Genomic DNA, 26,318 nt, shown 5'->3' on the forward strand with positions numbered 1-26,318 from the left:
CTTGTTTAAGGTTAAAAAAACTCCTTAAAGATGCTTTAATGTATTTTTTAATTATGAAAATGTGTTTTTACATTTCTCATATCTAAATATATTTTAAATAGTCATCTATGAAGTAATTTTCCAAATTAGCTTAATAACAAAGCAAAAATAACTTTTACAAGATTCATGAGAACCTGTTTTCTTTAAAGGATGCTGTTTCCTCTGGGTATTTTGTTCTATGATGCCTCAGAGATTGTTACATGTGTAACGTGCTGTCTTCAAATTGTCAGATTCTGTAATATGTAACATCTTCATGTTTTGTTATTTGATTTGATTAAATTAAAGCCAACTGACTTTTGCATTATCTGTAGGTCTCAATTTACTCATTGATATCTTGTATACACAACAGTAATTATTTCTACTTTCACCAGAAATCAAACAAAAATCCCTGTAGTATGCCTTTTTTACCCAAAATTGTTTAAAGAACTATTTTTGGGTGCTGACACAATGCGATCATGTTGCATACATGAAACAGGCCATTTAGGATGAACAGGGCATACCTTTGTGCTCAGCAGATGCTCACAGACAGCATAAGAAATACCAGTCCCTTCTTCTGTATTAGTGCCTCTGCCAAGCTCATCAATCAGTATGAGTGACTTGTCGTTAGCATTGTGAAGAATATATGCTATCTGGAAGACATAATTTTAATACTATTCATTAAACCCAAGCAATGCTGTTCTCTTAAAAAACAGTGAAATTGGTCCCTTTATAAATATGTCTGAAATTTATTTTAATAGAGAAATCCTGCTGAGCAGAAAATAACATATTGCTTCTCTTTCTGGCAATCTCATAACTAATAATTCCATTTGAATACTCCATATATAAAAACAGACATCTACATATGTATGAGACAACAAAACAGTATTATCTACAACATGAAGAAGCACATCAGTGAACATTAAATGCTTAAATAAGACACAAAGATGGCTGTTCTCTTCTCCACAAATTACCAATCACTGTTACACAATGTTGAAAACCAATTCAAAATATATTTACTTGAAAACATACTTATATTTGCTAAAGACAGGACAAGATATTAAAAAACATATTTGTTTAACAAATTTAAATCCCTGGCCAACAAACAAGACTTAAATTGATAGAAATTCTTTCCCTCTGGAGAATATCAACCTCTTTCTCAAATACAGACTTCCACTCAATTGCATTATAACAGACTAGCTTTTTGTGCAAGCGGGCTCTATTTAAAAGATATGCTTCCTAGGAGACAGAGGCACTCAGCTACACTGCCAGCACTTAGAAAGACAGAGGCAGGTGGATCTCTGTGAGTTCGTGCCCAGCCTGGGCGGGCTAGAGATAGTGATATCCTTTCTCAAAAATAAATAAATAAAAGACAAACCTTCGTGTATCTAAACTATTGATAGAATCCTCACAGGCATTCTATACATGCTAAGTAAAAATAATGTGTTTCTTTTTTTAAAACCTCACCTTCTATGACACATCAGAAAAGAAACCTAAGCTCACAGTGATGCATGCATCCTTCCGAGCACAGACGTTCTAAGTGCTCTGCCTTGGGCACAGGTAGGGTTTGCTCAGATCAGAAAGGGAAGGGTATACATGTTTGTGGGGAGCAAGCATTCTCATTCCCCTTGTTTATATGGGCAAAGACAATGACTTTTAAAGCTAAAGGACAATTGATTCTATGTGAAAACACCACTGCCTTCTGAAAAGCCTGTCAGATACCCCACCATGGCTGCCCAGAGCTGCGTTTTCTGTGAAGCATCGGCTTCCATTTCGCCCAGGACTCACTAGGAAGCTGTGTCTGACTGCCCTCTGGCTCTCAGGAACTGAAGCGCACCAGTAACTCTGGATGCTCGGACACTTGATGTGCTTCTAAAGAAAGGGAATATTGCTTAGTTACCTCTTTCATTTCTTTCATAAATGTTGAAGAGTTTGTTTCAATATCATCATCAGTGCTGATTCTCGTAAAGATCTGCGCAGCAATCCTGAAGGAGGCGTACTGTGCTGGGACGAAGGAGCCTGTGAAAGAGAAGCAGCACTTCCAATAGACAGGAAGGTACCACAACAGCGCGCCCCTCACAGAGTGCTGGATGTGGAGTCAGTACGGCCCTGGCTCTCTGCTCACTGTACAAGCTAGGACTTAAACCCTTTCGCACAGGGAAGACGGGTGCCTCTGGTACACCTGCCTTACAAGTCACGCAGAAACCCAAAGGTTGTGGTGCTTGGTGTGATGCTCAGCCACATCCAAAGAAAGCAGCCACTTTAACCTTCATAAAGGATTAGTTATACAGCTAACCGATAAATCATGTTCAAAAGAGAAACAGGCACGCTAATGAAGCTCACAAACGAAATCTGATAGAAACATGTGAGGGTCAGGCTGATGAAAAATCACTGTAAAACATAAATAGTTGTGTCTGTGCAACCATGCAGAAATGTGTCCAAAGCAGGACAGTAAAAACCAAAAGAAAGATGAGTTATATTCCACGAGTCTATTCGTATGCTATTGAGCTATCTACTCTCCACTTGAAAGCAGCAGATCTGAGTGTTAACCCATTTTTCTACATAATGTGACATGAAAGTCATTCTAACATCATAAGACAAAACAAACAATGTAGAATGGGAAACACCTCTCACAGAGCCCTGTGTAGACAAAGGTGATGTAATGGGAGGGAAATGCAAGTGAAATTAGTCCTGGATCTAGGGCAAAAGAAGGATGGGGACAGGGCCTGGCTGAGGAAGAAAGGCCCACTGGAGGAGGTCATGTAGCCTGGTAGCCAGATTAAACTTCCTCTCCCCTTAATAAGGTCCCATCCAGCAGCACTGCCTGTGGTCTCTTAGCTCTGGGGAAGTCCTTCCTGCCTCGCTCCCCTCTCAGGATCCACCAGTTATGATTGCAGGTGGTCACGCTGCTACTGGTGGGGAGGCAGAGCTTGGACAGCAACTAAGAGCAGTGTAACTTGTCTAAGATGCAGGGTCTCCAGGCTACTCATATATATGCCTTCAAGCTTCAGTTTACTTTGCACTCAGGCCTGACAATATACAGACAGACAGACAGACAGACAGACAGACAGACAGACAGACAGACAGACACACACACACACACACACACACACACACACACCAGAATTTAAGATGAAAGTGATAAAAAGTAAACTAAGTGCCTCAGACAGTTGAACACCTAGCACAGGAAGGGGAGGTCACTCTGGGATACATAAGAGAACCAGATCAGGGCTACTGAGTGAAAAGCATGCGAAGGCGAAGCCAGGTTTCAATTTAGTGCAGTGCCCCCCCCCATCCTCTCATCCCCCTTCCCTTCTTTTCTTTAAGACAGGATCTCTTACAGCCCAAGTGGGTTTCAACTACATATGAGAGCTTGGCTTCTGATCCCCTGCTTCTCCACCTCCCTAGTACTGCTGGGATACGGGTGTGAGCTGCCATGACTGGCCTCCTATAATTCACAATCAGTTCTCAGAAAAATTAGCTGTAAGACTTATGTTAGATCTGAACATGAAGACATATGTAACAGTGCTGGAGCATTGGCAGGCATTTACCCACATGTACATGCATACACACAAACACACATTATACATACTTATATACATAAGGAGAAAGTCTCTATGCCCAATGTTGTAATGTTTAGAAAATGTCATGTGGTCACTAAAAATAGTTTGTCCTACTCACGATTTGGTGTCTTGGGTATTTTTCTATTGCTATGAAAACAGCATGACCAAGGCAACTTATAGAAGAAAATGTGTACAGAGGCTTACAGTTCCATAGGGTGAGTTCATGACCATCATGGTGGGGGCATGGCAGCAGGCAGGCATGGCACTAGAAGAGAAGCTGAGACCTTGGACTTACCTCGGGTTGGAGAGAGAGAGAACTACCTGGGAATGGCCTGGCTTTTAAACCTCAAAGTCCACTCCCAGTGAGACACCTCCCCCAGCAAAGTCACAGCCTAGTCCTCCAGCAGCAGCTCCACAACTGGAGTCTACACATTCAGAGATGTGAGCCCAGGACCAGAGAGAGGGCTCCGCTGTTAGAGGTTGGGCTCCCAGCCCATGTGAGCTATGGGATCGTTCTTGTTCAAACCTCACAACTGGCAACCATACAGTGAAGTGCAGCTTACCGATCTGGGCCATGATCTGACAAAGAGCAATCTGCTTTAAGAACGTGGACTTTCCACTCATATTTGGTCCAGTGATGATCAGAACGTTACTCCCTTCTGTGATATATGTATTGTTTGCAACAGGTTTCTCTGCAGATATTTTTTCAAGAATGGGATGCCATCCTTGTTTGATGGCTAAAGTGTCAGTAAACTCTGGTCGAACTGAAAAAAAAGGGGGGTATTTAAAGCTGAATACACACACGCGCGCGCCCACACACACACACACACACACACACACACACACACACACACACACACACACACATATTGTGGTATATACATGGGGGCTGGCCTAAGTAATTTTTTTTTTAAGATTTATTTAGTATGTATACAGCAGTCTCCTGCATGTATGCCTGAAGCCCAGAAGAGGGCACCAGATCCCATACTGTAGCTGTCTTCAGACACAACAGATCTGATTACAGATGGTTGTGAGCCACCATGTGGTTGCTGGGAATTGAACTCAGGACCTCTGGAAGAGCAACCAGTGCTCTTGACCGCTGAGCCATCTCTCCAGCAGCCTGGCCTTAGTAATTTTATGAGCCTAATTTGGGACAGTAAGTTACTACTTTATCCCCAGTATACTCTTAAATCTCCCTTAATTGTAATGTGTATAACTCATTATTTTTAATTATTTCCAGAGAATGTAGTTCCTTTTCATTGTCCTGGTTTCCAAAACAACTTATGAAACATCTGTAAAAATTAAAATGAACCATATGGCCATTGGCAATGTCTTCAAAATAACTACTGACTCCTCTACATAGAACGTTTACCTAGGAGGCCTAAACATTGCTTCCCGTCTAACCATTTAGTGTTGAAAGCAGAGTGTAGCTAAAAAGTGGAGCCAAACAAAAGTAATATTCTGTCCTACACCCTTGAAAATATGTCTAAAAATCTATTTTGGAAATGGAGAAACCCAAGTACAAAGGACCTGTTAGGTGACAGAGAGATCTCTCTGAGAAATGGACTGCATGGGTAAGCTTCAAACTCATCACAGACTGAGGTTGGTACAGAAAAAAACCAAAGGGATCTTAAAAACTACTGTAATTTGGGAATTTAGATATATTTCTCAAATTAAATAGTAAGTTACTTAATAATTAACAAAACAATTATTAGAACAGCAAATCCTGGGCGGGGACATGTTCAGTTGATAGAGTGCTTGCTTACAGTGGGCATGCCAGTGCACGCGTGAGGTGGGTGGTCTGAAGGTAGGGCCATCCTCACTCTCTAACTTGTGTTCAGCAGTCTGCAATACTTGAGATCCCAAGGTAAAGTTCTGATCCCAAAGAAAATGTGAAAGAGTAAAATATTCCATCCTAAGACAGCAGTGAGAAAAGTTAGTATCTATTATTTATTGTTTGCTAGTATCATTTGGCATTATTAAGATTTAAGTTTAGAAGTATAAAAAAATTTGTAATGTACTTCCCACAAAAACAAATCAATGTAATGGTACTGGAGAGATGGTTCAGTAGTGAAGTGAATTGTTACTTTGCAGGAGACCTGGGTTTAGTTCCCAGCACCCACAAAGCAGCTCACAACCACCCATAACTTCAGTTGCAGGTGACCAGATCCTCTCTTCTTGCCTCCAAGTGCACTGCATGCATAGGGTGAACAGACATATATTTATGCATATATATATATCAAAAATAATCTTTAGAAAACAACCAATCAATGTAACAAATCAGAAATGTTGTTGCTAAATTAATCACAAATGTTAATTTTAACATTATCATACCTGCAGTTACTCAACCATAATTAGCACACACTAGGTCTAGGTGTTTGCATGATAATTACTGGTGAGTTTCATAAGAAGTTTCAGGGGCTAACTCTACTGGAATGGTGATCTGACATTGGAAAATGGCTATACATTTGCAGAAAGGCTTCATACAGACTTGGGGTGTGAAATGTAGCACAGATCTTAGTGCACTCGTGCCCCAGAGCTGAGAGATGTGCACCATGCAGATTTGCTTCTGTTAGTAGTCAGTATACCGCTACTAATGAGTATCCAGGTTATAACTTTTGAATCATGGCCACTTCACCAAGTAGACAGTTCAGCAGTCTTTCTTACTTGGGAAATCTTTAAAAATTACTGTAGCTTTGTTCTTTTTGACTTGCCAATTTTTAAATGAATATTATTTGAATTTAACTTCAAATTTCTGTAGATTATTTTTATCGTAATTATGTGTTTGTGTGCTTGTGCTTGGGTATGTGCATGTGAATGCAGCACCCTAGGCAGCCAGGTGACTGTCCATGGGGAAGAGTTACAAGCAGTGGTGGGTGCTGGGAATCAAACTCAAATGCTGGAAGAACAGTGTGCATTCCCAGTCATGGGGCCATCTATCCAGGCCCTGAGACTTTTTAAAATGGTGATTCCACTATCTCCATTGTGTGTCATAGGCAAGAAACTATCTTAAGTAAAAAGAGCAAACTATGCGCAACTGTTCTATAAGTTGAACAAAATACAAACTTCAGTATGCCACATGCTTTTCTTGTCAAGGCAGTGACTCACCGTAGTCAGAGAGAGTGCAGGCATGAGCAAACGACAGCAGCATGTCCAGCATTGACACTGTGTCCGAGAGCTTGTACAAGCAATGGATGTGCTCGTAGATCTCACTGAGCAGCTTGCACACTATCCTGAAACACAGAGCGGACAAGGAGATGAGCAGGCTTTAATTGCTTAAGAACAACAGCATTCACAGGTGTGCACTACAAGAAAGTCTATTGTTTGGTTGGCTCATTTTAGATAAAATATACATGTCTCAGTTCACCATCACATCTACCAGATAAAAAATAATCCATCGTCTTCTATATTCATTGTTGAAATGATGGCCTCATTAAATATAAACAAAAGAGACATTTTCAAATAAATAATGTGCTTTAGAAAATATGAAATATTTTACATAGATATAATCCAATGCTCATTATACACACATCTTATCTGCTAGTAATCTTTCACACACAAAAACATAAACACATATATAAACATACAGACAGAGACACACAAAACACACACACACAAAGACACAGGGGGAAAGGGACGAGGAAGAGATAGCAACTCAGACAAACAAAGAGTCACATACACAAATACAAACATATACACAGGTGCACCCCATGTTTAAATCATGCCATTGTTTAGATTTTTATGAGCAAGGTTATGATGTAATACTCTCCAGGGATTATTCCCCTTCCAAGGATGCACCCAGAATTTGTATTAATAGTATCTGAGGCCCACGACTTGAGACTTTTGAAAGCCTACATCTTCCACTCCATCTCAGTCTACCAGTTCTAGATGTTCTGTCTCTCCGATATTCAAAGCTACTGTTCCATGGACAAGAGAAGAGCTGGCACTATTGTGCTGCTGCCTTAGAAATACCAGAATGTGAGAAGCCAACGCACAGGGCATGGGAGAAAATAAGCTGAATTAAGCCCAAGAGAAGCTCATGCTTTGCACAAGCTTTGCACAATGGCGCAAGGCCCCGTGCAGAAGTCCTGGGAGTCCAGCTAGCTCTTCCTATTGCCTCCCCCTCATGCTTCCATGAGGTCCATTTGTTCTCAACACAGTGGCAGGCTTTCTGTTCTAACAGTCACAACTCAACTGCCTGTAATAAGACAGAGTCAATTAATTAAACCTATTATAGTTCCCCTAACTAAACCAGTTTAATTCTGTACTCAAATACTTCAAATGCTCTTACATGTAGGTCATGTGATAGATTTCTCGCAAAGACTCTTGGCATCTTTCATTCATTTTAATTAAATCTGCTGATGTAAAGCTATATGAGTTTTTCACTTTAGAAATCTGTAGGGAGTTAAAAGCAATGTCAAGCTACATGTACATGCACATGAGGTAAAACACACAGCTCATAGGACGGGAAGGTCAGTGCTCAGATTAACCACTTTACTTTCTAGGATAAAGTAGTACAAGGAAATTCGAAATACTGCCTGTGAAAATAAAAACAAGATCATGTAAAGAAAAAGCAAGATATTTCTAACCCAAACTCTCCAGCGCGACTGATTGGTAAGTTCTGACATGGCCCTGCAGACTGCATCTCATTAGCAGGTGACACGCATGGTGGACAGCAGGGACCCTCTGTGACCCACTGTGACTAGGACCTCCTCAGCCCGTGTCCCCTCTGGGACCTTACTCAGAGTCTAGCTCTGTGACCTTTTCATGTCAACCTCACAGTAAGACAGTGTCTGTGTGTACTGTTTGTGTGTGCAGGAGAGTGTGTACACAGGAAAAAGTACTCCATAGTCACAGGCTTAAAAACACTATGAAAACAAGCGTATTTCCTTACTGCAGACATTCTTAAACCTTTCATAGGAAAATTAGTCTGGAAAACTGTGTAAAATAAGAGGTAGGTGAGGTCCTTCAGCAGGTAAAAGAACTCACAGCCGAGCCTGGAGACCTGAGGTCAATCCCTGGGACCCACACGGTGGAAGGAGAGACCTGACTGGCACAAGATGTCCTCTCACCTCCAAGTGTCACATATAAAACAATGATATTTAACAATTTTAAACAAAAGGCACTCCAATGATTTCCTAAATTTTGTCAAAAAACATCTTTTGGACTTTGTTTCTTCATCTGCCTTTTGCCTCCTTTGGTTGTCCCCTCAAGGAGTCAGTATGGTGTGGCTGCTCAGTGGGGTACAGTAGCAAAGCCACGCCCCAAACAGAAGCCTGGAAAGTCTACCGTCAATTCCACGAAACCAGGAACAGCCATTTCCTTGGCACTCCGAGTTAACCTTAATAAACTCTGAAGGAAGCTGGTCACTGGAGAGCGCAGCGCAGTCTGTGGTCATCTGGATGAAAAACCCCCTCGCGGAGCTGAAGCTGGTCCGTAAGGGAAGACTGTACTTCTCTGCGAGCTGTGATATCATTCCTAGGGACCAGAAACCAGGAAAACAAGAATCTCCCGATGGCAAATTTCCCTGCAGTCATAGCCTTTACTTATTATTTTATACACAAACAGGAAACTATTCTTAGTTTTTTTAAACAGTAAAAAAATGTTAATGTCTAAAAGATGTGGAAAGTACCCTTAAAACGCTGCTGTCTGATGTGTTTCTAAAGAAGAAATTATAAAAATTAAAACAAGAAAGAACAAGAATAGTAGTATTAGAGTTCTGTCTCGTTACTCGACTGTTCAGGAAAACAGAAGCCACATAAGCTGCAGCTGCTCGAGTCTTCCCACGGACCCTGCGTCCCTACACAAGCTCCTGCTGGCTTTCCTGCTTTCCCAACCGTCTCACCATTTGGGGCCTAGACATTTCACCTGGCATTTGCAGCTACATTTCTCTTTACAGTGGCCATGCCTATCTAATAATTGGTAACTTTGTTAATTAGTATTATTTTTCTGTTAACTTTGTGTCTTGTTAGGGTTTCTATTGCTGTGATAAAACACCTTGACCAAAAGCAATTTTAGGAAGGAAGAACAATTTTGAGGTCGCACCCCATCACTGAGAAGAGTCAGGGCAGGAACCTAGAGTAGGATCTGTGCAGAGACCATTGAAGTCTTGCTGGCTTGCTCTCATGACTCCCTCCCAGTCCTAGTGAGTTGGACCCTCTGCTATCCATCATGAAACAGGAAAATGGACTTGTCCATAGGTCAGTCTGGTAGGGACATTTTTTTTCAGTTGATGTTCCCTCTTCCCAAATGACTCCAACCTGTGTGGGGCTGACATCCAAGCAGCCAGCACACCCAGCACTCCCGTCTTGGACCTTCTATCACCTTTCACTGTGCATTCCCAGACCCCGGCCAGTGTGCGCACGCTGTAGGAGCTCAGTAAGTACACAGTGAGTCACTAGTAGCTCAGATGCTAAGCCTCTGATAAAACTGGTGCCTGCCGCTCCTGGCTAAAGCACATTGATAATCTCCATTCTCCAGAACTCCCATGCACATCATTTCCCTCCAGTACTCTGACATCACTCCTTTTATTCTAAGATGGCACCTCGCTGGGTAGAGCAGGCTGGCCTGTGTAGACCGAGCTGGCATCAAACTCATAAAGATTTGTTTCTGCTTGCTCTTAAGTTCTGGGATTAGAGCGGTGTGCCACCAGGTCTGATGATAGCACTGCTTTTTTTCAACTTAATATTTTTACTGATTATCTGGGAATTTCAAATAATATGCCCAGACTACACTCATTTTCCAGTCTTCCCAGATCTACCCATCCACTGTTAATTACCTCATCCTTCAAAAAAAGAAAAGGCAATTTGTATTGCCCATAATAGAATCACTGAAGCATGGTCAAACAACACTGGTTTTTTCAAAGAAGCTTTTTAGAGAGCAATATGTATTAGCCTTACTGTGTACATATAAAATTGTACTACATATATATGTATATATATTTATAGATATAGATATAGATATATGTATATATATAATAGATATATAGGTAGTAGGGTTTTATATATACGGATCTCTCTGTCTCTCTCTGTCTCTCTCTCTCTCACACTCACATACACACACACACACACACACACACACACACACACACACACACTCCAGTAAGCAGAAGTAAAGCATGTGATACAATGCAGCAGCATGCTGGCACCATTACCTGCTATGTCGTCCACTATCTCTGTGTATGTCCTCCTGGCTATGTCCAGGAACTCACTGATGTTGGAGCGCACTGCATAGCACTTCTGAGTCCGCATGTTCAGGCAGCCCTTCATGTACCTTGCATCATCATTTATCACTGTTTTAATCTTCTCAAGTATTAGCCCAAACCTAGCATTAACAAACAAAGACAGGTAATAAGCAAATAGCTACTTTCACAGTTAATGAAACCAAACCTCTGTGAGAGTTATTTTACAATAAATAACAAAGGCTTACATTTATCTAGGTTAAACTATCATTGCCTCAACTTAAAACTATTTTCTCAGTCAAGACTAATCAAAAATGGTATGAAACAACCAAATAAAACTAAAATTTGCTAATGGGGACATCTCTCAAGTCATGCATGATTGATATGGCTGTGAGTAAATACAGGGTTCACTAAAAACAAGACCCCTAATGAACTGACAAACAATTCTAACCCCATCTTCCTTCATGCCACATACACTTAGGCTGTATAGCAAGGGTTGTATTAGACAGGATTACCCAACAAATACGCCCCCTCAGTAAGGGGACATGTGCTGTGGGACACAAACAGGAGCCTACAACCACCAGTTGACAAGCACTGTAAGTACAACTATATAAGCCACAGACTGACATCAGTTTACCTAACTTTTCAAATATTCTGTTCTTGAACATCACATTTAACTAAGTTGGTTTCAGTATCAAGTTCAGCTTGTAGCACAACAAATGATTCAAATCTTTGATCAACAAGGCAACTGTTAAGTTTGATAACCTGTTTGGTCAAGAACCAAGGTGCTGCTGCTAATAACTTAACAATACTAATTGTTTTTAGAACTTGTTCTACATTGCTATCTATTGGGATTTGTTTTTCTACATCAGGCCTTCCATGGTTTAGCAAAAGAAGATGATGTATTTCATGGACAAGTGTCCCCATGGAGAATGGCTACAAAGGAAACACTGGTCATTGGTACAAGCAGCCATTGGGCATTTATCCTACTATCCTACCTGCAGGATCAATATGGAACTGGTAGTTAATGAATTCTTTGAAGAACCTTGAACAAGGATCTTCCTTTGTAGCCTGTTTTCCCGGAATGTGCTATGTAGACAAGGCTGCATGAACTCACAGAGATCTGTATGCCTCTGCTTCCCGAGACCATGCCCACACCAACAAAGTTTTCTATAGAAGATACGGTTCAAATCAATTATGATCAAGAATAGAAGTATGAACTATTAGTAGGTGACAAACCTATGGTCTTCCAAGGAGCCATAGTAAGCTCTTAGTAAAGGCGTGCTACAGTTCTTTAAAGCAACCTGTTAAAAAACAGAACCAAAAGTCAGCAAGTCATGGCACTACTCAAATTCAACACTTGGTACTCAACACTTGATCAAACGTTTTTGCTCCATTTTCTCATGTTTATTCTCAGGAGATTTCAGACATGAGTGAAGGTGAAGACAGACTGCATCTTCCCATAAAGTCATCTTTCACTTCAAGGTGATGATTTCTGTTTTTCTGTCTCCTAAACGGCATCCATCATCTTACAGAGGTAGGCACTGACACAGCTACTGCTGGGCAACTAAAGCTGCCCAACTGCTAATTTCAGCATTTGGACTTACCTTTATAAATGGAGCAGTCTCCCCCTCCATACAGTAGAAGTGGGATTAAGAACTTCCTTTTGTTTAATGGGAACTGCAAATAGGTAGCAACTGAACAAAGGGACACAGGAGGAGGAGGAGGAAGAGGAGGAGGAGGAGGAGGAAGAGGAGGAGGAGGAGGAGGAGGCGGCGGCGGCAGTCTCTCTCCACAGCCATTTCAATGTGGGGAGACATGACGGCTATGATTTGATTCGCTTCGGAATGGAAAAACAGTATGTACATACTAGTAAAACTAAGAAGTTCACAGAAGCATAAAAAAAATCAGCCACTCATAAATTCAATTTACTTTCCAAAGATTATACACCCTAAATATTATGGCACATTTCCTGCCTCCATCTGAAATTTAAAAATGTATATAATCATATGTTCCCTTTTCCCTCACTTAATGCAACATGGATATCTGAAACTTTTTATTTCAATGTCCAATCATTTGTTTTATGTGTATGTGTGTGGGCATGTGCACAGCACAGAACATGTATGAAGGTTAGAAGACATCATGCAGGATCTTCCACTACATAGGTCTTAGGAATCATATTCAGGTGGTCAGGCTTGACAGCAAGTAGTTAACCACTGAGCCACCTTGTCTTGAGAGCAGTTTCTTTAATTTCCAACATTCCATATTTGTTTATTTTTCTTAGAGAAAGAGAGAAAGAACGTAAAGTTGGGATGTAGGGAGGTCTGAGAAGAACTGAAGAAGGGAAAAAACATGATGAAAATATATGTATAATTTTTCTAATAAACAAAAAATGTTTTTAAAAGTGTTAAAAAATAATTTTAAAGACATTAATGAATAGTTATGGGTGAACTCTATTAGAAAACTATAAAGAAAATTACTAATACTAAACAACTGAAATGAGTGTTAGATGCAGATATTATTAATGCAGATATATTAATGCTAACTATTCTGAGTTTGATAAATATATTGAGGTTATGTAGAACATCCTTGCTCATAGAAAAGACATGATTAGTACTTAGATACTATAACTTGTTTTAAGTGGGTCAGTGAGAGTTAATTAACCAAGGACAACGTGTATTTATGTATGCATGTTCTATACATGTAAAGAGAGTGAATGCACTCTTCTTACAACTTCTAAGTTTACTTTTTTCTAAAGAAAATGTCTAAAAATAATGCTTTATATATTTGGTACAACACACATGAATTACCTTTAAAGGATCCACAAGTTCCAATGTGTGCTTCAGATAAATCAAGTTTGTTATCTTTGATTCAGCTGCATTAACCTGTACAGATAAAAGACAAACGTGAACACCCTCAGTTTCCTCTGGGCCAGTCAACTTCTATTAATATCCCATAGCTGAATACATCATCAAAGCTGGGGTGTCACCACATGGTGGTTAGAAATTACTGGCAGGGGTTGGGGATTTAGCTCAGTGGTAGAGCGCTTGCCTAGCATGCGCAAGGCCCTGAGTTCGGTCCCCAGCTCCGAAAAAAAAAAAAAAAAAAGAAATTACTGGCCATAACTACAAACCCACTATGCTGATCTCCGAAAATTTGATGAGAGTTCACATAACTGTACCAATTTTCATTCTATTTCAGCATCTTTGGTGTAATTTAAACTGTAATAGTCAAAGGAAACACAGCAGCAATACAAATACTTAGCAGCAGCAGGAGACTGATATTAACTAAATAAGGCGCAAAGCTTCTTGTAACCAGGCTGAATCTCAGTTTCTCGGGTGACTTAGAAAAACTTTCCCCATTGGTTCCTGTTGGGCAAGCAAAATGATTTTTAACAATTTCAGTGTCTAAAATTAGTAATAGCCTTTCAGAATACAGCACTTAAAATGATATAAATAAGCTTCACAGAAACTAAACTATACTCTCTAGAGCTGAGCAATGGCATAACTTAACACTGACAGGAGACTGGCTTAAGACGTCACAATTGTGACACACTGAACTTTATGTGAGGCTGCTGCTCTCTAAGGTGCCCTCACTTGGATTCTCATTACAAAAGACCTGAATTGTGACCCAGTGTACAAGAAACATCATGAATGTTTTAGTCCCTAAAGATGTAATCTCACATTCTCTTACAACGGATTCCAGAAGATTTAAATAAATAAAACTAAGCAGGAAAAGGAATCATTATCCCTAGAAGGGAGGGGAAAGAGTCAGCTGTAAGCAGTGGAGCAGGTATCTAGACATGGACCCAGAGCACACCATAACTGACTCACGGCCAAGCTGAGCACAGTCCATTAGAACCTCTCTATAGATGGCAGCGGTACAATTGCAAACCCATCTGGGGAAAAGAAACGTGGCTCTTTCTTTGTGGTGCACACACAAATTAATACAAATGAGTTTACAGATCTAAATAAAAAAGTAAAGTGATACAGTATTTGGAGTGTGTCAAGAAGCCCCTGTGACTGACAATTAACTTCATCTGCCTGTCACACAGCCAAACTAACAGCCCAACTTGGTGGCAGTCTTGTTTCTGCCAGTGCACAAAAGCCCAATTCCAAGTCCTCCTGTCACAAAGCTCAGCATTGCCTCATAGATGCCCTCCCTTAAGGGCTTGCTGGAACTGTAGACATAAAACCCTACCTCTACCCTGCCCCCCTTACCCCGGGCCTCTCTTCACACTCCTCATACCCACTGTGTGGCCTGAGTTGAGCAGCCTCCCCTCTTGTGATAACAAAATGTTTGGCACTGCTGTCTCTGCACCATCATTCATACATTGTCATCATGGGCTGCAGATAAAGCATTACTACAGCATGAGCAATTCTGTCACTAATTATCTGTCTTAGTTAGGGTTTTACTGATGTAAACAGACACATGACCAAGGCAATGCTTGTAAAGGACAACATTTAACTGGGGCTGGATTACAGTCCATTATCATTAAGGCAGCATCCAGGCAGGCATGGAGCAGGAGGAGCTCAGAGTTCTACATCTTCATCTGAAGGCTGCTAGAACACTGGCTTCCAGGCAGCTAGGATGAGGGTCTTAAAGCCCACACCCACAGTGACACACCTACTCCAACAAGGCCACACCTTCTAGCAGTGCCACTCCCTGAGCCAAGTATATGCAAACCATCACATTGTCCATTTTAGAAAATAAGGAGGGTTTTTAAGGGGCTCAAAGGTTAAGAGCACTAACTGCTCCTTCAGAGGTCCTGAGTTCAATTCCCAGAAACCACATGGTCATTCCCAGCTCACAACCATCTGTAATGGAATCCCATGCCCTCTTCTGGTGTGTCTGAAGACAGCAACAATGTACTCATATATATAAAATAAATAAATTTTGAAGAAGGAGGAGGAGGGGAAGGTGGCAGCAGGGTTTAAGGGTTTTTAGGTCAAATGACTTCAGCCTCCATCATTAGAATGTTCGGGACAGGATCAGCAAATAGACCAAAAGCAAAGAAGAGAGGGAAAATAGACAAATCCACCTTACCCAGGGGTGGTCCTAGTCTTAGGGTCCATCAACAGAAGAATGGACATAAAACTGAGGAGAGCCATAGAGGTGATAACCCTTAGCGGACCAGAGAAGGGCACATTCAAATTACCATATCGTCTGCAAGCACACCACGGAAGACTCCACAGACACAGGAGATAAAGGGGCATTGTGAGCAACTGCATGACAGTAAGTTTACAAAGTCTTTGAGAGGCACAACTTAACAAAGTCCATTCCATTGAAATTGCATCTCATCTATTTTATTCAAGTTTTCTACAGAGTATTGGTACTGATGGCCATGTTCATGAAAGCTTTGTAACAGGTAAGGAAGGAAGAACGAAGCTTCACACAAATGCTACCAGACATTGAGGAGGGATAACCCCACAGCCCTGCTATAGAGCTGGTTCTCTCCTACCATCATGTGTATAGACTGGATTATACAATCTTCTTTCATTTAAGGAGACTCCCAACTATGTGGTGCCTGTCAGCAGGAGGTGTTTCCTACCTCCTGATGCTTCTATTACAAAAGGACTCTGCTCTCCAAAGCACAGAGAAACTCCCCAAATATGCATTAGGTACCAGTGAATTTATACAAATCATCACACTCAAGTTTCAGAAATGTACACAGCTCCTTTTCAAGTATGTGTGTGTGTATGTGTGCAAATATACATGCATGTAATTAAATATCCTTCAGTTCACCCTAAAAGGAAGAATGTAAATAATCTATTATGTCATTTATCTGTAATTATGCCCTTTATCTTTAAGGGCTACTTAAATTTGAAAATTATCCAGAGAGGTTTCATTTTTAAGATTAAGCATATTTGAAAACTAATCAAAGTTCATTTGATGATTGCTTTTAAGAACAATATAGCTGGACCTGATAGTGCATGCCTTTAATCTCATCACACAGGAGGCAGAGGCAGGTGGATGTAGACTGGTCTACATAGTGAGTTCCAGGACAGCCAAGACTACAGAGACCCTGTTTCAGAAAACAAAGAATACAACAGAAAACAATATATAAACTTTAGAACTAACATAAATTTTTATATAGTAGGAAAATAGTATATGCTATAAGTTTGTTGAAAAGTATATAAATTATATATTTAAGTAAATATTTGATTAGCTTAAATATACTACTTCTTCAACTGCCAAAGATGCTTTTACCTAAGGCATAAAACTAATCTGGGCATCAGTGAGGCACACGTACCCAGGACATTTTCATATCCTCGCCCCACTGTCCATCAAGACAAGCTGTGTTTCATGAAGACCAGCACAGCACAGCACAGCACGGCACAGCACATGGTGCCCTGTAACACATACCGTGTCTTGCTTTGGAATCTGAACCAAAACAGAAAGCAGCTGCTCTGTGTCCAGGAATCTTGATATGACTGCAACAGAAAGTGAGCACTTGAACTTCACAGAACAATCCAGGCAAGGGCATTGTGGGGTCATTCACTAGAGCACAGACAACATAGGTCACAGGGACGTCAGTATCGACTTAAGCACAGCCAAACCCCCGTATATCAGATTATATACATTCTATATAATCACAGGGCAGGAAAGAGACTTGTGATCTCATGATGGCCATTTCCCCCAGTCGGACAAAGTTAAGTCACGGCTGGTTACAGCTAGCCTGCTTGAGGTCCATGATGGATCCTGAGCTTAGCTGACTATGGTCATGTGTTACCTGAGTAGCACACATAGCCCCACACTCTAAATAAACAAGTAACTCCCCATTTGGCAAGGGGAACATACATTAAGGCCTATGGCTGTGTAACTTGTTTAGCTCTCAATGTTCCCCTTTGACCCCACTCCCAAAAACATGAGCACTCCCAATAATAATGACCCCAGTCAGTCTTCCTCCAATCCCTGCCATAATCTACATAAAACCCACTGGTCAGCACAGCACAGCACAGCACAGCACAGCACAGCTAAGCCATGTATTCCTCCCTTGGACTCACACTCTTGAGAGTTCTTATATTTCCTTAGTAAACATGTTTGTGTTTCCTTAAATCCTGAAGCCCAGTGGTCTGAGGTGGTTTTGGACACTGTTAAGTTTCTGGGATGTTAGCTCCTCAGTTAAGCCCACTAAGAGTCTAGAAAGGATTTGTCCCTCTCAAAGAACCCACTTCTTTGCCTCAATAAATAAGCCTGAGAGCAATTGAGGAAACTCCTTGAAGTCAATCTCTGGCTTCTACACCCATGCACACATATAAACAAGCACACATGTGACATATATATACACAAATATGCATACTATATATATATATATATATATATATACACAAATACAAAGAATACATATACACAAACACACAAAGAATAGCTTCAAGTTCTGGGCTGTGAATATATGCTATGAACCCACTAAACTTAACAGCAAGCTTGATGGTGATAATGCTAGAATATGATGATTGATGTGAAAGTCTTCATGTGCAAGGACGTGCACCAAATCAAACCAAGAGGGATGGGCAATGACAGGAAGGAAGTGACAGGAATGTACTTTTCAGCTGAAGGTGGTGGCACACTTGCCCATAATACAAGCACACAGCAGACTTGCCAATCTGAAGCCAGTCTGGATTATATAGCAGATCCTGTCTGTCTCAATGAGAAGGGAGGGCTGTAACTCCGGTTCCAAGGGGTACAATGCCGCTAGTTTCTGAGGGCACCTACATGCATGTGGTGCACATAAATTCATGCTGTCACACATGTACACATAAATAAAAATACGTCTTTAAGAAAGGAAAGACAGGAAGAGGGGAAGGGTATAGTAGAGGGGAGGGGAGAAAGAAAAGAGGGAAGAGAAAATAAAATGAAGGAAAAAGAGAGAAAGGGGAGAAAGAGAAGGAGGGACAAAGGAGGGCAGAAAAAGGGGAGGGACCTAGAGACTTTCAGGAAAACTGTAGGGTTTACTGACCCTGCAAAGGAGTTCTGGAGTGCAGTCACACCAGGCTTAGAGAGCTGGGCTTTTACACACCATTAAAGGGCTCTACTTACCCAAAAGCAGCCTCTTAGGACAGCCTAGGTATGACATCAAAAGCAAACATACACTGTGATGTAAGAGGGATCCAAGAGAGCAAAGCAACACCTGAAATGGTACCTTGGACACAAGCATCTCAGTGCACTTGTGAGACTAGAGACAAAGTGGCAGCTGACAGGATGTGCTGAAGAAAGGACAGTGAGCTTTCCACTGTTAAAGACAGAAGGGGGCTGGAGAGATGGCTCGGTGGTTAAGAGCCCCGACTGCTCTTCCAGAGATCCTGAGTTCAATTCCCAGCAACCACATGGTGGCTCACAACCATCTGTAAAGAGATCTGATGCCCTCTTCTGGTGTGTCTGAAGACAGTTACAATGTACTTATATAATAATAAATGAATAAATTAAAAAAAAAAAGACAGAAGGAAAACTGTGGTGAGAGCCAGAGAAGGTGAAGTCTGAGGAGAATCCAAGTCCCCATGGCAAAGCCCACAAACACACAAAGCCAAGCCCAGGAGACTAGCCAGTTGGACAGAGATGCAGCCAGATGAAGAAATTAGCAGCAGACAGGCACAGAGGACTGCTACTAGGTAAACAGGACAGGCAAAGTGTGGACGGACTGCATTTAGTGCGGAAGTTTACAACATTTAAAAGCTGGAGCTTGGTCCACTTCACAGTGAAACAACTTCAAATTTTGGCACTTGGGATTTACAGAAATGCTAGATAAACAGCTAACAGAATATTGCTGTGAATAATAAAGGGCTAAAGATTAAAAGTGTCCTCTTCTGAAGGTGGAGAGAGTGCTTAGTGATTAAAAGCACTGGCTGCTCTTCCAGGAAATCTGAGCGCCCGCACAGCAGCTCATGACGGCCTGTGATTCCAGCGCCCTCTTCTGGCCTCAGCAGGCATCAGACACACAGTGCACTGACATACACTAGGCAAAACACCCATACCCGAGACGTTTAAAGATTAAAAACAAAAAAGTTTTCAAGGATTTGCACCTTCAGTGAACTACCTTTCAGAAACTTAAACAAAAACCCTTAAGCTGGCCACATTTTAATTTAAGATTAGTTAAGGCAGCATAGTGGCTTGTCCTGTAATCCTAGCACTTGGGAGACTTAGGCAGGAAGGTCTGACCGACCGGAGCTAAATTGAGACTCTAAGTAAATAATAAAATCTGCTCACCTGACTGGAGTCCATAGAAGAGCTCCTCGTCCTGAAGCAGCTCCTGGACACAGTCCAGCCTCATGCTGATTGTTTCCACATCAACCAGCGGCTCCAGGATGTTGGAGCGCAGCCTTCTGCTCCCTCCTGCAGTCTTGGTGTAATTTAAAACACCAAAGAGAGTGTGATTACTCCTTCCAAAAGACAAGTTGGAAATCTCATTAAGGAAAAATAGAAAAATCCTTTTAACTTTAAAATTAAATAATTCTATAATCTACATCAATGATTCACAAACTTTATTATACAGACAAATTACATGGGGATGCTAACTCAGTAAGACTAAGTAAGGCCTAGAAGATACATTTTGTTTATGCTTAGGTGTGGTTATTTACACAGGGCTCCTGTAGCACAGGCCATCCTTGAACTTGTCTCGACCCCCCTGAAGAGCTGATATTAGAGGGGTGGGGAGTGACCACACCCAGTCTGAGAGTCTCCTGGATCCCAGTGTGCCATCACTGACCCACATGTGACTAACGAGGTCAGCAGCATCTCCTGAGCACACAGGGCAGATGTGGTTCCTACGTCACGGGCTTTGCAGGTCAGTGGCTGATGGCCAATAGTTTTTATCAATCTACTGGTCGAGACTAAGGACAAAACAAAGCATAGGGAGAGACAGACAATCAAGTCATCATCTGAAATATTATCGTGATGACATGATGACTCAGTGAGTGATGGTGCCTGCCACCAAGACTGGGGACCTGAGTTTGATCCCTGCAACCCGCATGGAAAAAGGAGAAAACCAACTCTTGCAAATTGTCCTCTGACTTCCACATACATGTTATAGAATATATATATATATATATATATATATATATGTATGTATGCATGTGAGCATGCATGCACTCACACACAAATCATTATAAAACAAAAAATTTAAATAATTACCTGAGTTGGTCATTGGCTTTCTATGTTCTTATAACACCAGGAGGGCAACACCAAATCAACTGCAGAGCAATTTCAGTGAATATGCTAGTGGTGTCAAGTGACAGCTAAATGGTCTGTACTCCTCCTGACTAGTGACGGTGAGCATCTCTCTATGAATTTACTGGTGTCCACACAAAGGCACACCTCTGATCTCATAGCACATAAGACATGGGTTACTTTAAAACCAAGTATAAGAAACCATGGCCCAGGAATGCAGATTTAAATTACCCCAATTTCCATGTGACGTGGATGTAGTTTCATCAATTTTTTACTGTAATAGAACAAAGAATGTCCTGGATTTGTAAGACGCTGGTGGACCGTTAAGTAGAGATAACAGCAAAGCAGAGAAATTTCACCTCAGGACTCAGATGCTGTCTGATGACTCTGGGCCTTTTAGTTAGTAGAAATACAGTTTGTTAATTCACTTCAAAACGTTTTTATCTGTTTGTCAGAGGGTAGTAAGGACAGCACAGAGGTGGGCATGGACGGGCTGTTTCAGGCTAAAGATAGTCCAAGATAACCTGTCATGCGGCCTCCCCACCTCACTGCAGCCAAACCAGCTCATGGCCTGTGGAAGGAAGCCACAGTGTCTCCCTAGGCACCAGGACCACACAGGGAATCTGTTATCTTTTTTGATCATGGTCCTTTACATAATCTTGGCAACTAAGGTTTTGCTTTTTGTCGATTAGTAAACACGATTCTTTTGAAAACCTGCTTTTGTGAAAAATCTTGATTCAGCAACAACACAGCAATGATTTAAATGTTTATTTACTGTTTTTCCACCAATAATTTAAAGAACTTTCAAGCAACTAACCCCAGAAGTTGACAACATGACATTCAGTAATCCAGGAAGACAGTGGGTTGTCTTACCTGTAGTCCTGGTTATTAACTAACAGCTCCAGGTTTTGGGCTGATGATGAATCTATCATGGCTGTCTGCTCACTACCTTGGAAATAAATCTTTAGCGATTTGGGTGCATACACTGAATTTTGAATAAATTCAACATATTTTAATAAGGCTGCGGCAGCTGCAAGGCAGTAATACCTGTGATTGACCACAAAGCAACAGTGTAAACTTAGGATAAATAAACAGCTGTATTGTAAAAAGAGATTTAATTCACCTGAATATCATGAAAATTCGAACATTCAGACCGTAGTTCTTAAATCCAAAGGGAAAAAAACATTGAGAATGCCAATTTTGGAAACTAAGTAAATAATATTAGATTGCTTTAACAATGGATAAATAAATGTTCATTTGATTTTAGAGCAGTCTAGTCTAGAGCTGCCTGGAATCCACCACAACCTTGAGTATTATCTTTCCAAGTTCTGAGATTACAGATGTGAGCCACCATGCTCAGCTATAAAAGGCAGCTTTTGAAGTCTGTGATTTTCAGGATAGCTTACATTAGCAAACTGTGTATTAGAAGACAACATTCAGCAAAGGAGGGTAGTGCACGCCTTTAATCCCAGCACTTAGGAGGCAGGGGCCAATCTGGGTCTACACAGCAAGTTCCAGCTCAGCCAGGGTACACAGTGAGACGGAAGGTTGGGGGTATACAGTGAGGAGGAGGAAGAGGAAAAGAGGAAAAGGAGGAGGAAGAGAAGGAAAGAAGAAGAAAAGGAGGTGGAGGGAGAACAGTAGCAGTTTCTTCCTTAAGACATTCTTACTTTGTAGGCCTGACTAACCAGGAACTTACTACATAGCTCTAACTGGCCTCAAACTTGCAGCAATCCTCCTGCCTCAACTCCCTAGAGTGCTAAGATTACAACTATGGGCTGTATTCCTCCCGGCTTGGCCAACTATGTCTCTCTTCTAGGACTCACATTTCTAGCATCCTGTAGCCAATCAAAACTTTTCGCTATTAAGTAAATGGGTAGCAACTATTAGAGCAATAAATTACAATTCATTTGGAGAAAAATCTAACTTAAACCAGAATATACACCTTATCCATAAGTTTCAGTAACTCCTGATGTCAGTAATAACTGGATGTACATTTTGAGCCAGGTAGTGCCCTAGATGTAGTAATACAAAGACAAAGAGGTCTCCCCTGAGAAGCAGCATTGGAAGGGGTGTAACTCACCTGGACTGAACCTCCATTAGGACAGAGCTGAACTCAGCTATGCACAACTGTTCAATGTACTCTAAGCCCTTTGTTTCGTTGAAGTATTTCCTTTGGACTGTAGTGAAATTAACGTTCTGAAATGACATTTTAATATAAATCATTAAATAGCATGCTTCAATGCCGATCTCTTGTGAATCATACCTATAATCTCAACACTAGAGAAGCTGGGGCAGAAGGATTTTTATGAGTTCAAAGCAGGAAAACAGCCTGTCCTAAAAACAACCTGCACAAAAAATAACTCTGATTTCTTAAACACTTCACAGAATATGAATGGATATCTTAAATATCATAGAAAATTAGTTTTACTGTTTCCAATATTTAAATAAAGTTTTCTCAATTATAAAATGAAAATGGAAACTGAGAGTAGTGGATCACACCTTTAACCCAGCACTTCAGAGGCAGTGGCAGGTGGATCGCTGTGAACTCGAGGCCAGCCTGGTACAAATTATGAATTCAAGGACAGCTAGAGCTGCACAGTGAGATGCTGTCTTAGAAAAAAGAAAGAAAATGGTTACCCAACTTTCTGTGTGAATGACAGTAACTTCTATAGTTCTCAGCTCGACATTACTTTCATGAACCTAGTTGAATATATTAAGGACAGTAATAAAATGATACACACGTCTCTCACATGTAGGAAGTGTGCTCCACAGGTTTTCAGGTAAGGAGCAGTAACTGAGAAAAGGTGCACCTTTAGATCTAGGCAGGGCAATGGTGGAAATACATCAGCTCCACTGTCAAATCCAGGAGCTCAACTTCCATGGAGCAAGTTGGTCTATTTATTTATTTAGAGACTTGTCAAAGGTGGCCTGGGTAATCATGGCCAATGATAGTGGCACTCTTTATTTAATGAAGCAGATGGAAAAAATAAAGTTGTGAACTAATTGCTTTGTAAAAAAAGGAAGGGTAGATAAAGGAAGGGTGGTTAGACCAGCACTGAGGTTAAGGCCAGAAGATCAAGAGTTGGAGGCCAACCTACATTACATGAAACCTCTCTCTCACCTCAGAAAGCAACAGCAAGAAAGAAGATGGAGCAGCAGACTGTGGAGTGTGTGCATTGTGCAGTGTGTGCACTGTGCACTGTGGAGTGTGTGCACTGTGGAGTTGTGTGCACTGTGGATGGAGTGTGTGCACTGTGGAGTGTGTGCACTGTAGAGTTGTTTGAGCTGTAGAGTGTGTGCACTGTGGAGTGTGTGCACTGTGGAGTTGTGTGCACTGTGGAGTGTGTGCACTGTGGAGTGTGTGTACTGAGACTAGAGGAGGCTTCAGCATAAAGGACATACATGCCAGGACTTCGGAGTGTCTCACTCAACTTCACAACAATCCACAGCACAAGTCTTTTTGTTCCAATGTTCATTTATCACCCACTTTAGAGCTGTTAGCCTTCTTTAATGCTGAGGCTCGTGCCTCTTCCAATTTATACTGCTTCTGACTTAAGAGGCACTCTCGTGAGTGAGTAACATAGAAACAACGACAGCACATCAAGTTTTCTCTCTTGAATACTTTTGCCTGAAATATTTTCATGCTTTGCTTCTTTACCCCATTGAGGACTTTTGTTAATACATAACCCATCCCTGATACTATCACCAATCACTCTTTATGAAATACCTGTTGTTTTTAAAACAAACTCACAAAACATTTGATTCTATCAAATGAAGACTCAGGAGCCAGATGCTGTGTTAAAAGCCTGCTAGCTCAGAGAGGCAGAGAAAGCACCCAGCTCACCTTACTGATGTCATCAACTGATGTCCAAAACAGAAAAAAAAAAAACAAAAAAACAACAACAACAAAAAAAAACAGCTCTCCTTCTCCACACTGTCCTATAAACCCTTCCCAACTGAATGTCCCTCCTTCCTACTTCCTATGTGTGTTTCTATCCATTCTCCTGACTTCCTAATTCTGTATGTTCCTATGTTCACTCCCTGTCAATTGGTTACTTGCTCCACCTCTTGCTTGACCTGTGGTTGATTTTATTCAATCTTGTTTACAATAAACAGAAAGCTCTTGGGTTAAAGCTAAGGCTGAGGCTAAACCTCACAAGTCACCTATACATAATAGAAAAAATATTTGGGGTGAGAAGGTAGTTGATGAAGATTTCTTTACCAAACTTTGGATTCCTCTGAGCCCTCTACTCAAGACAACCTGCTGTCTGTACTGAGGGTGGGAGATTAACTTCAACAGCAACCAGTTAGCAAATCCAGGTGGTTCACATACATCAAGCCTCTGCTGTCTCTGCTGTTACTGAAAGATCCTAGCTCGAGTCTCAGGATGGTGCGACCCAGGAAACACCAATCCCGGACGAGCCCCCAAATGAAAGATCCTACGCAGAGAGAGACCCTTACTCAAGTCTCGGGAAGTCGCGGACCCCAGACACAGAGAGACCATTTTGGATGTAATAAGCAAAAGGCGAGGTTTATTACGGAGATCTATTACGGGGATCTCTGGGCCGACACGTATCCCACGCAGGAGACAGAGGTGTCGACCCCGAAGCTCAAAAGTCAGGGGTTTATATAAGGAAGGCTAGGGGGTTTGGCGCGGTTACACACAATTGGCTAATTTCTGGCGCGTCTATAAGTGATTGGCTCATTCAAACATGGCAGTGAGATTACAGCACAGCAGAAGTACGTGTTGACTGGAGCGTACAGGATTTTAGAAGCAAGGGGAGTATCAGGGTTTGAAGGACATCTGGTTAAGGTGTGACTCTGAGTAAGCTGGGGGAGGTGCCCTTCTGCCAGATGGTTTGAGTCAGTCCTGATAACTTGGGCTGGTTCCTGCATTCCTTTTCTTTATCTTTGTGGTCTGTTAGTCCTAGCGGCAGGGCGGGGCTGCCTGGACTTGCTTTTCACAGTGTTTAGCCCTGAGTCTGTGAATTTTGAAACTTATTCTTTTAATTTTATATTTTTAAACCTTAAATCTGTATAATTTTCCTTTCATTACCTTCTCGACTCTTGTTAGCCCATGTTCTTTACCCTCTCTGGACCCTTTATTTTCCCATTAAAATTCCTATTCACTGCAGAAAACAAATCTGAGTTTGGTTCAAACTAGGCTCCTTCTCCTAATCTAGCTATTGGGGTCCCGGAATCACCTCACAAACCACACACTGATCTCAATCAGACAGGGATAGTTTTTTTTTTTTCTTTGTTTTTTGGACTTGAGGACCGAACCTAGGACCTTGCACTTTCTAGGCAAGCGCTCTACCACTGAGCTAAATTCCCAACCCCAGACAGGGATAGTTTATTGGGCACTACGGTCCTGGTCCAGATTTGGAAACTGA

General features: G+C 41.3%; 1 protein-coding gene across 6 annotated transcripts in view; it reads right to left on the reverse strand.

Moving 5' to 3' along the window:
• Msh4 (mutS homolog 4) overlaps positions 1–26,318 on the reverse strand; it is a 59,376-nt gene that overhangs the window by 19,281 nt on the left and 13,777 nt on the right. For 3 of the 6 annotated variants that reach the window (XR_010063597.1, XM_039102112.2, NM_001106477.3), the window contains exons 5-17: positions 23,006–23,121; positions 21,796–21,969; positions 19,963–20,135; positions 17,125–17,192; positions 13,569–13,643; positions 11,998–12,062; positions 10,732–10,901; positions 8,920–9,056; positions 7,870–7,973; positions 6,687–6,811; positions 4,142–4,342; positions 1,916–2,034; positions 540–668 (exon numbers count right to left, since the gene is read on the reverse strand). Coding sequence is in view for 5 of the 6 variants with exons in the window: in XM_039102112.2 (XP_038958040.1) it covers positions 540–668; positions 1,916–2,034; positions 4,142–4,342; positions 6,687–6,811; positions 7,870–7,973; positions 8,920–9,056; positions 10,732–10,901; positions 11,998–12,062; positions 13,569–13,643; positions 17,125–17,192; positions 19,963–20,135; positions 21,796–21,969; positions 23,006–23,121 (1,656 nt within the window). In the remaining variant the exon portion in view is untranslated. The other 3 variants (XM_039102113.2, XM_063281671.1, XM_039102114.2) reach the window with 3 other exon arrangements.

This window comes from Rattus norvegicus, chromosome 2, assembly GCF_036323735.1.
Source record: "Rattus norvegicus strain BN/NHsdMcwi chromosome 2, GRCr8, whole genome shotgun sequence".
Lineage (NCBI taxonomy): Eukaryota > Metazoa > Chordata > Mammalia > Rodentia > Muridae > Rattus > Rattus norvegicus.